The 12,902-nt window shown below is 40.2% G+C and overlaps 1 protein-coding gene across 4 annotated transcripts; it reads left to right on the top strand.

Annotated features, from left to right (window-relative positions):
• The first annotated feature begins 122 nt into the window (after positions 1 to 122).
• SMN2 (survival of motor neuron 2, centromeric) lies at positions 123 to 6,655 on the top strand. Of its 4 annotated transcripts, none has more exons than XM_075079208.1 (9): positions 123 to 241; positions 326 to 397; positions 479 to 607; positions 893 to 1,066; positions 1,463 to 1,606; positions 2,617 to 2,688; positions 3,225 to 3,335; positions 4,249 to 4,334; positions 5,391 to 5,636. In XM_075079208.1, the coding sequence occupies exons 1-8, from the start codon at positions 203 to 205 to the stop codon at positions 4,303 to 4,305; spliced, it is 798 nt and encodes a 265-aa protein (XP_074935309.1). In that variant the 5' UTR covers positions 123 to 202; the 3' UTR covers positions 4,306 to 4,334; positions 5,391 to 5,636. The 4 variants fall into 4 exon arrangements, with proteins under 4 accessions (XP_074935309.1, XP_074935310.1, XP_074935311.1 ...); XM_075079209.1 differs by lacking the exon at positions 5,391 to 5,636 and adding an exon at positions 6,565 to 6,655 and having other exon boundaries at positions 134 to 241; XM_075079210.1 differs by lacking the exon at positions 5,391 to 5,636 and adding an exon at positions 5,046 to 5,289 and having other exon boundaries at positions 134 to 241.
• Positions 6,656 to 12,902: the final 6,247 nt, after the last annotated feature.

The raw sequence follows: 12,902 nt of genomic DNA on the forward strand, positions 1-12,902 counted from the left end.
GCGGGACGACTGCCAACGCTCCGGCCGCGCTGCCCGGCCGGACCCTGTCACGGAAGGGCGGGGCTATCGGCGGTGAGCAGCGGCGCTGCTGGACGGACGCCCCGCCCCGGTAAAACCGGGGAAGGGGGCGGGGCGACTCTCGGAGCCCGCCTTACCCACACCGCCGCGACGGAAGTGACGGCGTGGGGGGGCGCGGGCGGCTATGGCGGAGGGGATCTTGTTCCGGCGTGGGACCGGGCAGGTGGGCGCAGCGGGGCCGGGGCCGGGGCCGGGGCCGGGGCGAGCGGCGGTAAAGCGACTGTAAAGCGACTTATGTCCTCCGCAGAGCGACGACTCAGACGTGTGGGACGACACGGCCCTCATCAAGGCGTACGACAAGGCGGTGGCCTCCTTCAAGGTAAGGGGCGGGCGGCCCGGCGGGGCCGGGCCCTAGGCCAGGGCGCTGGACTGCCTTTTGTTCTCTTTTCTTCTCCCGCAGAACGCTTTGAAGAACGGGCAGTGTTCGGAGCCTTCGGACAAACAGGAGCAGCACCTGGGGATGAAGAGAAAAAACAAAAAGAACAGAAACAGAAACAGAAACAAGAGCATCACGGTCCCTTTGAAACAGGTCACCTCGCCTGTAAACGCTAGTGGTGCTCGTGCTGCATGTTGTGCTTCTCAGCAGTACTCAAAAGTAGCGTTTTTGTCACCTTAAGAGTGTGGGCAGGGGGATTATAATGTCATAATCCTTATTTATAGGTTTATATAATTGGGCAATTTCGCTAAATACAAGAGAGAAACTTTCTGCATGGGAGTCATCTTTCTCACAATTGGGCCAAAAAGGAGTTTAGAAAAAGGTGTCTTTCTGATCATTGGTGTAGGTGTTTACTTGCCTCTCTTGCTTCTGTTGCAGTGGAAAGTTGGTGACAGCTGTAATGCTGTTTGGTCTGAGGATGGTAAAGTGTACCTAGCGACTATTGCCTCCATCAACCAGAAGAGAGGCACATGTGTTGTTATATACACAGGATATGGAAATGAGGAGGAGCAGAACCTGTCTGATCTACTTCCTCCAGCCAGCGATGAAACAGTAAATGGAGTGGGGAACTCTGGGGAGGTGGGGGATACCTTTTCATTTTTCTGAAAAGGAAAGTGGGAGAATCAGCTTTTTCACCACTGCGGTGTTCAGAGTGAGAATCGTTACCCGATTCCATTGAGAACGGACACAAGCTGATGGAGGGAATGAAAGCGTCCCCTTACTTCTTGAACTCACCATGGAAGAAGGGGAGGGAACAATAAGAAATTCACAAGTGAAAGATAACATAGCTAAAATAGCAAGCAGATAAGATTACAAGGTCGTAAGATCTTCCCTGAGTAGAGCTGGGAGGGCTAGAGAGAGGGGAGCATGCAGATGGGAGTTTCACACTAAAATTGCTTGCTTTAAACTCCTGTTCAGTGCATCTCATAACAATGTTTTGTTTTCTAGAATGAAAATGAGACTCCGTATTCCACAGATGAAAGTGAAAAATCTTCCCAGTCACGCCGAAACAAAAACAACTGCACAAAAGGAAGATTCTCCCCTCAAAACCTATATTTTCCAGTACCACCAGCAGCCCCAGGCCTGGGAAGGGTAAGCGCAGTCTTATCTGAAACAATGCATATACCGCAGTGAAGCCTGATACTACAAATTCTGAGACAACAGCATGATATTCATCATTGTGTAGAAACTAAATAACAGCATTTTGGGAATAGATATACAGATATGCATGTTAGAACCTGTTGGTATGTCATTTTATGATGATCTGGCCACAGTTTAGCCCTTTTGCAGTGCTGCTGTCTAAGAAGGAAAGCCTTCTCCCTAGCTAACACTCGCTTTGCATTTGCCTTGTAACTTAAAAGAGGTGTGTTGTTCCTTGAACTGTGACAGTGCTGTTAATGATAGCATTGTTGATGTTTTAAGATTGCACTTTTTCTAGCTGATCGATGTTTTTCACTAAGTAGGGGATTGAAGTCAGCAAAAGCATCCAGGTATCATAGAAGCTCTCAACTGTAGCCTCTTTATTGAATTATGAAGCCTTGGAGTATTGATATATTATTCAGTTTTCCTGTTGCGTAGGAGTCTAAATAATAATGCAGTTGAATGCAGCATTATGTTTTCTAAATGTTACTGTTTGTGCAGGACTCCTTCATGAGGTTTGCTTTTATCTTCCTTCTTTCATATCGGTGGATTTGTATCTAAGCTCATTTTAAAGACATTCACAAGCATAATGGAATTTAGTCAGCCACACAGGAGCAGAGAAGCTATCTGTTTGCCTGTTGGCAATATTTGGTATGCTTCTTCATGTGAGAGTGCAACCACCAACTTCTATTCAGAAAACAGTTTTAAAAAATACTTGTATGAACAAGAACCCTGTTTCAGCACCACCTCCCTCAGAGACATGTGTAATGTGAGTTCTACTTTTCCAGTCATGGAATGCTCCACAGAAATAGCTACTGTGTGCTGTGAACTGCAGTTTCACTAAATTGGTGGGATGTGTTGTCTTTAGTTTAAGGTTTGTGAATTGCTTCAAATAATTCTCTTAAAAATCCCAATGCCTGAAATTTCTTTTTAATTTGCACTATTCCATTTTTTCAATGTAGACCGGATCAAAATTCAGGGCACCTCCATCGTTTTTACCTTGCTGGCCCCCACCCTTCCTAGCAGGACCACCGGTAAGTGATAGGAGAATGAGAAAGAAAGTGTCAGAGACGAGTATTGGTGATTTCAAGTTTTCTAACTAAATATGCTCACTGCCTATGTCTTCAGAACACATTTCTGTGTTAGAGCCTGTATTTTTCAGGTATTTGATAACACATTCAGTTACAAATATTACAAGAATCTAATGCATTAGGTCTGGTCTTCACTCATGTTTGTGACAGTGAAGCTGTTGGTAAGAATGTCAAGAGAAAAATTATTTGAAGAAACTGCACCTTACATTTGTTTAACAGTATTTTACTGATGCAGATAAACACTTTCCCCTAATCAAACTTTTTGTGTACAGTCAAGCTATGGGAATCCTATTTCTCCCAGGCTTTGGAAACCACAGGTTTTCTGACAGTATCACCTTATTTGACTCCTTTTCAGAGAATGCACTGAGAATATGTTCATATTTTTCAGTTTTATGTTTTGATCTTTTAGAATTAGTTGCTATCTAATCAACGGGGAGATACCCTATTGAAACACAGGCATTTCCTTTATGATTTCACAGTTGATTCCGCCTCCACCACCTATAAGGCCAGACTCTCTTGAGGATGATGAAGCATTGGGGAGTATGTTGATAGCCTGGTACATGAGTGGTTATCACACTGGGTATTACCTGGTACGTGCCACTTCTGTCTGGAAATGTAATGGTAATTTTGCTTTTGTGTTGCTGCTTCTGTTTTCAGCAAGAAGTTAGACAGGGAGGGCTGCTTTTTAGATCTCCTTTTCCAGTTTATGATAGGTAAATTTAAGGGTATATTGTATTGTATAAGTATTCCTGTCCTTCAGTAGGAGTCACGTGAGCCAGCGTACATGTACACGTACAATGCTGGTTTAGTTCTTTTTCCACTGGAGGGGTCCCATCAGGTACTTTTATAGCCAGTGTTTTATAGCCATTCTGAAACAACCACTTCTGTCTTTGTAGACAGGTCAAGTAAATCTGAATATGTTTATTATTCAGTAGTCTTCTACGTATTTTCTGTGAGTGTGTGTGATAGGATCACATTTAGCATCAGATTTGGCAGTTTTTCAAAGACTGTTCATCAATAATTGTTCGAGGTGATTGTGGAGGTCCAGCAGGAACTTAGTTGTGAAAAATCTGTGTCATGGAGTATTGATTTCTATTTATTTTCCTTTCTACCTTTACGAGGAAAGAAAATTACAGCAGGAATTAAACACTTTGCACGGGGGAAGTTGGTAAGAGGGATTTGGTGCCTTAGGGTATCTTCAAAAGACTGGTTTGGAATATCTTGCTTCAGATTCTATATAATTATGGATTGTTATAATTTACTTTTAATTGAACAAGAAATACATGTTCAAAATTATTCTGTAGAACCACTGATTATAAAGACGACAGGTAGTTTGGCTTTTGTCCTGTTTAAACCACCCATTCTGATTTCCCCAAAGAGATAAAAGCTATTCTTGATTTGTAAAAGACTAAAAAAATTTTTCCAAAAATGTTTTTGTTCTGCAACTAAAGCTTTTATTTACATGTTAGTAAAAACAAGATTTCACTAAATTGTATCCTGTAGGGTTTAAAACAAAGTCGAATGGAAGCAGCACTAGAGAGAGAAACACATGCGAAATAACTGAATGTCCGTCGTTGTTTTAAAGGATTGTAAGTATCTTAATTTTGTGCTAAATGAACATACGGTGTCGCTTGACAAGTGTGTTTGAAACTATGGTTCATTTTACAAGCTCTCTACAAGTTCTGAACTCTGCAAAATCTGTGAGCTTCAGGACTTCCATCCGCTCTTACGGCTCGCTACAAAGAACACTTCTGCCAGTATTAATCCCTCCTTTGCTTAGCAGCTGTGGAATATTATTTTCTTGGCTAGAATGAAGGAAAAGTATTTTACTGCTCTGATGAGAGGTTTAAATACAGCATCTCTCTACATCAGGATTAACGGCACAACTTACTTGAATTATGAAGAGTTACCTTATTTGTTTATGGGCTATTTTGAAAATAAAAGGTTCTTAAGTGAAAAGCAGTTCTTGTACCTCTGTGCACACCTTCAGAAGCAACTGCTTCGTTATACAGATGGGAGAGCAGAATGCATAGCTAACTTTGTTTTCAGGACAAGATCAACATTTCAGTTTTATATTGTTGAGCAATTCTGTTCTCACTACTTCAGTGCCTGTGCTTTTATTTGAAAACCTCTAGGAATTTTCAAGTATATTGTTCAGTTCCGCATAGAACAAAACTCTTGTGGACTTGTTTTTCTGATTTTCTGTGACTATGTGTAATTTCTGTGCAGTTGAGTAATTCTTGTTTGTTTGTTTAAAAACAAAAAGCTCTTGTATACTAATTTTTGCTTCTTTTTTAAAGCCAGGTACAAATCTTTTCTACTGAGAGTTGCATATCACTTATGCACTGATGGTTGATGGTGAAGATCAAATTTTATCAAGAAAATTTAATCTTAATATCTTTTAATATTGAGCTGCCCCTGATACCAAGTAAACAAATAACTCAGACTAGTAATTTTAAGTGCATTGAAATGATCTATTTCTTAAATACCTCTAGTCAAATGTATTTAAGAAGCACTGCAGCAATAAAATGTCTTCCTTCCCTGAAACAATTTAAGTCTTTTTACCACATGATAGATTTAAGTCTTTTAACCCCACATTATAGATTTAGTTTATCTCTCATTTTAACACCTCTTGTATTCCTCAGGCTTTTTATCTGGATGACCACACCAGAACTAGGAATTACAGTGGATTATTTTTGGAGACAGCTGCGGCAGCAATGCGTGTTACAGAGGCCACTGGTGGCAATGGCCTGGAAAACAGTATACTATTATATTAAAAGCGTCATCTTATGCATCTGATTAGAATCCTGAATACAATGGCTAGATTCAGAAAGGCTCATTTTTTTTGTTATAAATGCGTGTTAATAAAGTTCTACTTTTCAAACTTTGAAGTTAGGGGTGTGGTTTGTTTAGGTGTGGTGTTTATTTCTAGCTTCTGTAGGCATCTGTCTGTTGGGTGAATGGCTTGAAATACACCAGAAAGTTCTGCTGTGTGGCCTTTTTCTGAGTACCATTATTAAAAGCAAATTAGAAAAAGCAGACTGTGGAAAGGCAATGGTCAGTACGGACTTAAATTTCAGCCCTTACAATCTTAACTCTTGTAAAATAGAGGCTGTGGCCACAAAACTAGATAGTAATTTAGTTAATGCCAGTGGTTTGCTTTTCAGGGGAACTAGCCAAATACAGACTTGAACTTTGCTGTGTTCAGTTCCATGTCCTACTGCTGTCACATGTCAGAAAATCGGTTTTCCCAGAGCTAATTAAGCAAAAAGGGAAGGACATAATCTTAACTTCCCTAAGCCACTTTGAAGACTTAATTGTCTAGATGAAGTAAATTAAGATTACTTGCAGTGATGCAAAGCTGCTGACTCAGCTATTCAGCGACTATTCATTGCTGAAGAGGCACAACTGCCATCTGCTTCAATGAGCTAGTGCTGTGTTAGTGTCTGGCATTACCTTACAAAAAGTGGCCTTTATCAGTTTTAACACTAGCAAAATGTAAATATTATTTTTAGTGCAGTCTGGACCATAAAGGAATTTATTATTTTTATTTCATACGTGATTCATGTAATTGATTTCATTGAAAGCAAAACAACTGAATAGAAGTAATTTATTGTATACAGGCTTTAAGCAAAATTTTACATTTTTCTTTGAAAGATATGACTTAGGTACAATCTATAAAAACCTGACTTGCTTTGCAAGTAGAGTTATTTTAATCATGTCTTCTATTCCTTGGTCCTTTCACATTACCTAACCCTGCTGTAGAAGAGACTGGCATGTTACATCCTCATAAAAATTTTATGGTGTATGTTTATGCAGGTGTATAATTCGTAATACAAGAAGGAAGAGAAAAAAACCAAACCCTCACACTTTCAAACTTTTCCAATCTCGAAAAACTGGTGAAAGCAGCGAGACCCATTGCCAAACTCTTAGATTGGATATACTGCTCCCTCATGATATCAAACATTTTAAGGTCCTCTGCGATGAAGAGCCAACCCACCATTGCTATTGTCACAGGACTAGGCAATCAAGAAACACACTGGACAAAAGCTGTCAGTGTTGTTGCACCAGCTTTGATTTGATGGCTAAACATATGGCTAAATTCCAGCTCTTTTAAAGCAGGCATGTTATTAAGTGTTGTAAAGAAATTTTTCCAACCAATTTCTGTAACATCCTGATTTACTGACAGCAAGAGCTTTTCTAGCTTCTGGAAACCTCTACAGTTTGCAACCTTTGCTGCAAAAATAAACAGACATCAGTAAGGATTTAAAGATGCTCCAAAACCATATGAAACATAAAGGAAAGTAAAATGAAGCTGAGGTATTGTACATTAAAAATAAAACAAAATTTTTGCTATTAGGTTGAAAAAAGTAGAACTGTGAACTCGTTTATGCATTTTAATACCTCAGACTGAGGAGGCTGATGAAATAGAAGATACTTTAGCAGGCACATTAATGCCTAGTAGAATGAGATAGCAGTGTGTTTTCAAGCGTTCGAATACCACTCTTGGCAGAGCAAAGCAAATAAAATGCCAGCCTAAGCAACCGCTTGAGGTCAGACACCATATGTGAGATACTGAGTTTAGCAATCTCTTCATGCCTGTGTACCATCGCATACACTCTTCAGTCTTGCCTTGCCGTCAGCCTACTTACAGGATGAGACGGCTATCATCAAGTCACTATATATACTAAAATATATTTCAAAAATAAAGGAAGATGATATGACAGACTTAGCATTTGCTAAGACATTTTCACTAGCACATATATGAGATAGTAGTTTAAAAGGCTATACTAAAGTATTAAATTCAATAAATATTTTGGTAATACACAATTTTAACAGGACATATAAGCTAATAAAACTAGCAATGAAGTTATAATCCTCTATTTTGAGTCTTTTTTTCCACTGATTATCATTGCTTTGTAGAAAGCAAGGGGAACTAAGGAGGCATTTCAAAAGAGGTTTCTGCAAAGTCTAGTATATGAGCAGTCTGAATACACTTTGATGAGCAAGTAATATTTTGGGCTGCGTATAGAGCAAACAGGAAGAAATTATAGCCATTAAAAATGAGAAATAATTTGCAATTGTATAGAAACAAGATTAATTTATCCTGAAGCACTATCTACTCAGAAATATTATTTCATGTTTGAAGGTCTCTCCTTGAAACTTACCTGTTTCTAGCAGGCTGTCATCATCCAGATAATTAGAAGTATCTGAGGTGCAGGAAGGATGAGCTCCTCCAGGTAAAGAACACCACCTGAACTGTATACTGCAGAGAGAAGATTATGACCTTTCCTGTTATGATTAAACAAGTATACATCTCCTAAATCTTGTAATGCCAATGAGTGACAGCAGCAGAGCCAAGTGAAAAAAAAAAAACATTTAAAGATTCTGGACAATAGGTTACTATCAGCTTTCTTTCCTCAGGTTTGCCCCGCCATTGTGGCGAAGGTCGCTTCACTCTCTACCCAACAGCTTGAAAAGATCATCAACAGAAAAGGCAGAAATACTTCTCCAGAAAGGGTCTAAGAGGTCTCATGAGTCCCCTAGAGGTAAAAGGAATCTTCGTATTGCCAAACTCAAGGAACGCACAGGAAAGAAATTGGGGTAATCCACCCTTCCCAAAATGAAAGCCTTTCCAACCTTTCCCTGTTCCACATAGACAGGGCTTTGGCAGGAGGACCATCTTGCCTTTCAGAGGTGCTGGACACCTCTGATTCCACAGTTGAGGACATCCATCCATCTCACCTAGTGCGTCGCGCCTGGAAGGATGCGAACACATGCCCTTCACAAACTGCTTTGTGAGACCTGATTTAACATTCTAGTTCCAGATACTTTTTTCAGGTCTTTCTGGAAAGCTTAAGTAACTCGAACAGCTAAAATGCCATTTGAAATGCTGAAAAGTAATTCTGTCAAATGCAACAAATGGGATCAGCCAAAAGGAAAGATGTGTACAAACAAAGATTTCACAGGCCTCCTTACCATGAAAATATTGGCTTTTAAGATCCAACACTTTGAGAGAGACAAAACTGGGCAGAGAAGCAGCTGGGAGGAAAGGAAAAAAAGTATATATTGTCATTATTGGAACTTAGGAATTTCTCTCAAATATTAAGTTTTTAAAAGTCTGTTTTCTGTATTAAAAGGATTCCTACTTAAAGAAAGCAAATCTTGATCTCTCAAAAATGACCCAGTTAACCTGATTTCTGTTAATTTCTTTCATGAAGAGATTGCTGCCAGAAGGGATTCTGAATTGGAGTAGTTGGAGCAGTCCAGGTGAAAAACCGGTCTTTGAAGCATTAATGAATTCGTCTACAAAACAGTGTTGCAACACTGGAGATTCATTGTGTAGTGAACAAAGGTCAAAAATCAAGAAAGTTGTCCTAGCTCCACCTGTGAACTTTAGTGTAGAGGGAAGCAGCTTCTATCACAACAAAAGTGAGACACAGAAAGGTGAATGGGAGAAGCAGCATGATTCCTCTGTTTACATGTTAAAATCAGATGGCCTGTGTTTTATTTTATAACTAGAATCATGTTGGGTCATTCTGGCCTTAAAATGCAAGCAAGTTTTGCTATAAATTAATTTCTGGTTTCTTTCACAGGATTAAAATCTAGTTTTTCAACATTTAGTGGGACTGAAACTGTTTAAACACCTTTTAAACACAATTATAAATGTATATTCTTGATTCTAGTACAGATGAAAAATCACTTTTTCTTTCAAAGCATTCAGGTTTCATTTATTTTCCACCTCTCTCTTACACAGACAAATGCGCGTGAGAGGTCTACTTAAGCAGCATGTTTTATATTTAGCTTCTATAGCAGAAAAACTTGCAGTAAAAATTTCAGAAATACAGAATGAATGATTTTTCACACACAGAATCACATAATGGCAGGGATTGGAAGGTACCTCTGGAGATCATTGTAAGTACATATATTACAGTCTGGAGGTATTGTAAGTAGACTCACACTGTTTTATAAATCAAAGCAGAAATCCCTCCAAGTGTCACTTCTAATTACCTGTCTAGAAAAACCCAGCTCTAGCAAGTAAATCAGGCTTTGTTCCTCTGGCATGGAATGGCCATGAAAGGACTGCAGCCTCATGTCCTCCATGCCGTCCCTGTATGCATTCTCTGCTGGGCTCTCTAACTTCTGAACACTTATGTTGTACTTTGAAATATTACCCACCTCTTTGCCCAGGACAAATTCACAAGTGGGACAAAATTTCTTGTGCTGTTCATATGGGGTGCATCTAACCTTCATGGTAAATAAAACTTATCCACGGCAAAAACACTGCACACTGGATTTAACAAATGTGCGATAAAACCCTGCAGCTGCCATTTCAGTGAAAGACCATGATGTGAACTATAGGACAAGAATGACTATAATCTGTTGTGTTCATTTCTCATGGTAGGGTTGTAACTCCTCTGCAGCTGTTCATAGACTTCTTGAAATTCTGCCTCCATGTCTTTGGCAAACTTGTGAAAACCAAAGGCTACATTTGGGAAGTGAGCTTGCAATGCAGAAGGATTCATCTCCACTATAGGGTCCTCTTTGGCAGACATTTTCTGAAAAAAACAAGGAAGGTTACCAAATTATATTACCTGCATCTTTTAGATAACATTCAGTCATGACCTCTGTTACCTTAATGTGGCTTATACAGGTTATAAACATTTCACCTTACTAAGAAGGGATAAGGTAACTGTAGAGTTGGTATAAACAGGTGTATTGTTAAATCCAACTAGTCCAATTGAGATTGCTGTGAACTCTGATTGACCTCTGTCCTTATAATGACAATAGCACATATCCTGAAGCCTTTACAACCAAAATGGAGGGAAAGAAGAGACAAACAGGTGAGATTTGAGCAAGATGACACAGGTGATTGGCAGATCCCAAAAGCTTCAGTGTGGCCTCAGTAAGCCAACATGCCTCTACCCTCTCAATCCTTCCATCTCAAAGCCATGACTGAATGTTGCTAGCACATTCTGAATTTCTCCTTAAATTAGGTAAAAAAAAAACAGGTGGCAAAACACACAATGCCAAATGGAAGATGGATAGTAGAAGTGAAAAACGGAAAAAAAAATCAAAGCAAGCAATTGTTTTATTGCAGTATTTTTAAATTTTAGCTGCTTTCAATGTAAGTAGTGACAAGCAAGAATTGCATAATCTTTCACAAAAAGGAACTGGGATTTTATCATCACAAAATGAAATTAATAAGGCAATGAAATTTATTGCCAAACTCATACTGTCAATAGTTATCTTCACTGAAGTAGTTTTATTAGATTTTTGAATTTTACATTAAAATACTCAAATATAGTTTATCTTGTAGAAGAACTTTTTGTTGATACAAGTGCTGTGGTAAGACAACCATAGGAAATATTTTGCTCTGTGATAGTTCAGAACACAGCAAACATGTCCACAGTTCAGCTCCATATAGTCACATTCTGCTCCCCACACCTCCAAAGAGCTTTACTTTATTTTCTCAAATAATTGAGGGATCTTAAGAGATTTACAACACTTACCAATCAAATTCATCCTGAGAAAGTAATTCTTAATCCAGAATCTCCAACCTGTCAGTTTTACTCTTTTTCACTTGTTGTAAAAAATAGTTCTCCTCTCATAAGGAAAATGTGTGCTAACTAATTGCTTTCAAATCCCAAGGCAAAAAGTGCTGCAAAAGTTGTTAAAAGTCTTCAAGTTCTATTTTTAAAAATTACTGTAATGAATTGCACTATGGGCACCATGTGTATTTTTCCTTAATATGTAAACATGATTCTCATTCAAATTTGATGACTTTTAAAATAATCTCCTCTTAATCCTTCAGACAGGAGCCTGCATCATCCAGTAATGTTTCAGAGTTAGTATTTTATGGCATTTTTTCATCCATAATCTACATCACAATCTAGAATTAAAAGCTATGGCTCAGCACTTTATGTCCAAACTGTATTATGTAGTATTTTCAGGAAGTGTAAGAATTCACAGAATCACAGAATCCCAGGCTGGAAGGGACCTCAGGGATCATCTAGTCCAACCTTTCTAGGAAGAGCAGAATCTAAACAAGATGGCCCAGCACCCTGTCCAGACAACTCTTGAAGGTGTCCAACGTGGCCGAGTCAACCACTTCCCTGGGGAGATTATTCCAATGGTGACTGTCCTCACTGTGAAAAATTTCCCTCTCGTGTCCAATCGGAATCTCCCCAAGAGCAACTTGTGTCTGTTCCCCCTTGTCCTCTCCATGGGACTCCTTGTAAAAAGGGAGCCTCCATCTTCTTTGTAGCTGCCCCTTAAGTACTGGTACATGGTGAGGAGATCCCCTCTGAGCCTCCTTTTCTCAAGGCTGAACAAACCCAGCTCTCCCAGCCTATCCTCACATGTCAGCCTTCCCAGTCCTCTGATCATCTTGGTGGCCCTTCTCTGGACCCCTTCCAGCCTGTCCACATCCTTTTTGTATAGCGGGGACCAGAACTGTACACAGTACTCCAGGTGTGGCCTGACAAGCGCTGAGTAGAGCGGGATAATGACTTCTTTCTCTCTGCTGGTGATGCCCTTTTTGATGCAACCCAGCATCCCGTTGGCTGCCTTGGCCGCAGCAGCACACTGTTAGCTCATGTTGAGCTTCCTGTCCACCAGGACCCCCAGGTCCCTTCCCACAGCGCTGCTCTCCAGCCAGGTGGATCCCAGCCTGTGCTGCACTCCCGGATTATATTTTGCCACGTGCATGACCTTACACTTGTCCTTGTTGAACTTCATAAGGTTCTTGCTGCCCACTCCTCCAGCCTATCCAGCTCTCCCTGCAGAGCAGCTCTCCCTTCTGGAGTGTCTACTTCCCCGCTCAACTCGGTGTCATCAGCAAACTTCATCAGGCTACACTTGATCCCATTATCCAGATCGCTTATGAAGGTATTGAATAACACTGGGCCCAGTATGGATCCCTGGGGGGCCCCACTTGTGACAGGTTGCCAGTTTGAGAAAGAGCTATTTACTACCACCCTTTGGGTGCAGCCTGTCAGCCAGTTCCCCACCCACTGCACAGACCACTTGTCTAGGCCATAATGCGTTAATTTCCCCAGGAGGAGACTGTGGGGGACCGTATCAAAGGCCTCGGAGAAGTCCAGGTAGACAATGTCCACCACCTGCCCCATGTCAACCAGGCAAGTCACTGTGTC

The sequence above is a fragment of the Phalacrocorax aristotelis genome, chromosome Z, assembly GCF_949628215.1.
Source record: "Phalacrocorax aristotelis chromosome Z, bGulAri2.1, whole genome shotgun sequence".
NCBI lineage: Eukaryota > Metazoa > Chordata > Aves > Suliformes > Phalacrocoracidae > Phalacrocorax > Phalacrocorax aristotelis.

Coding starts and splice junctions, on each gene's coding strand:
- SMN2 (XM_075079207.1), top strand. CDS start 203: ATGGCGGAGGGGATCTTGTTCCGGCGTGGGACCGGGCAG. Junction 398..478: donor AGGCGGTGGCCTCCTTCAAG/GTAAGGGGCGGG, acceptor CTTCTCCCGCAG/AACGCTTTGAAGAACGGGCA. Junction 1,607..2,616: donor CAGCCCCAGGCCTGGGAAGG/GTAAGCGCAGTC, acceptor TTTTCAATGTAG/ACCGGATCAAAATTCAGGGC.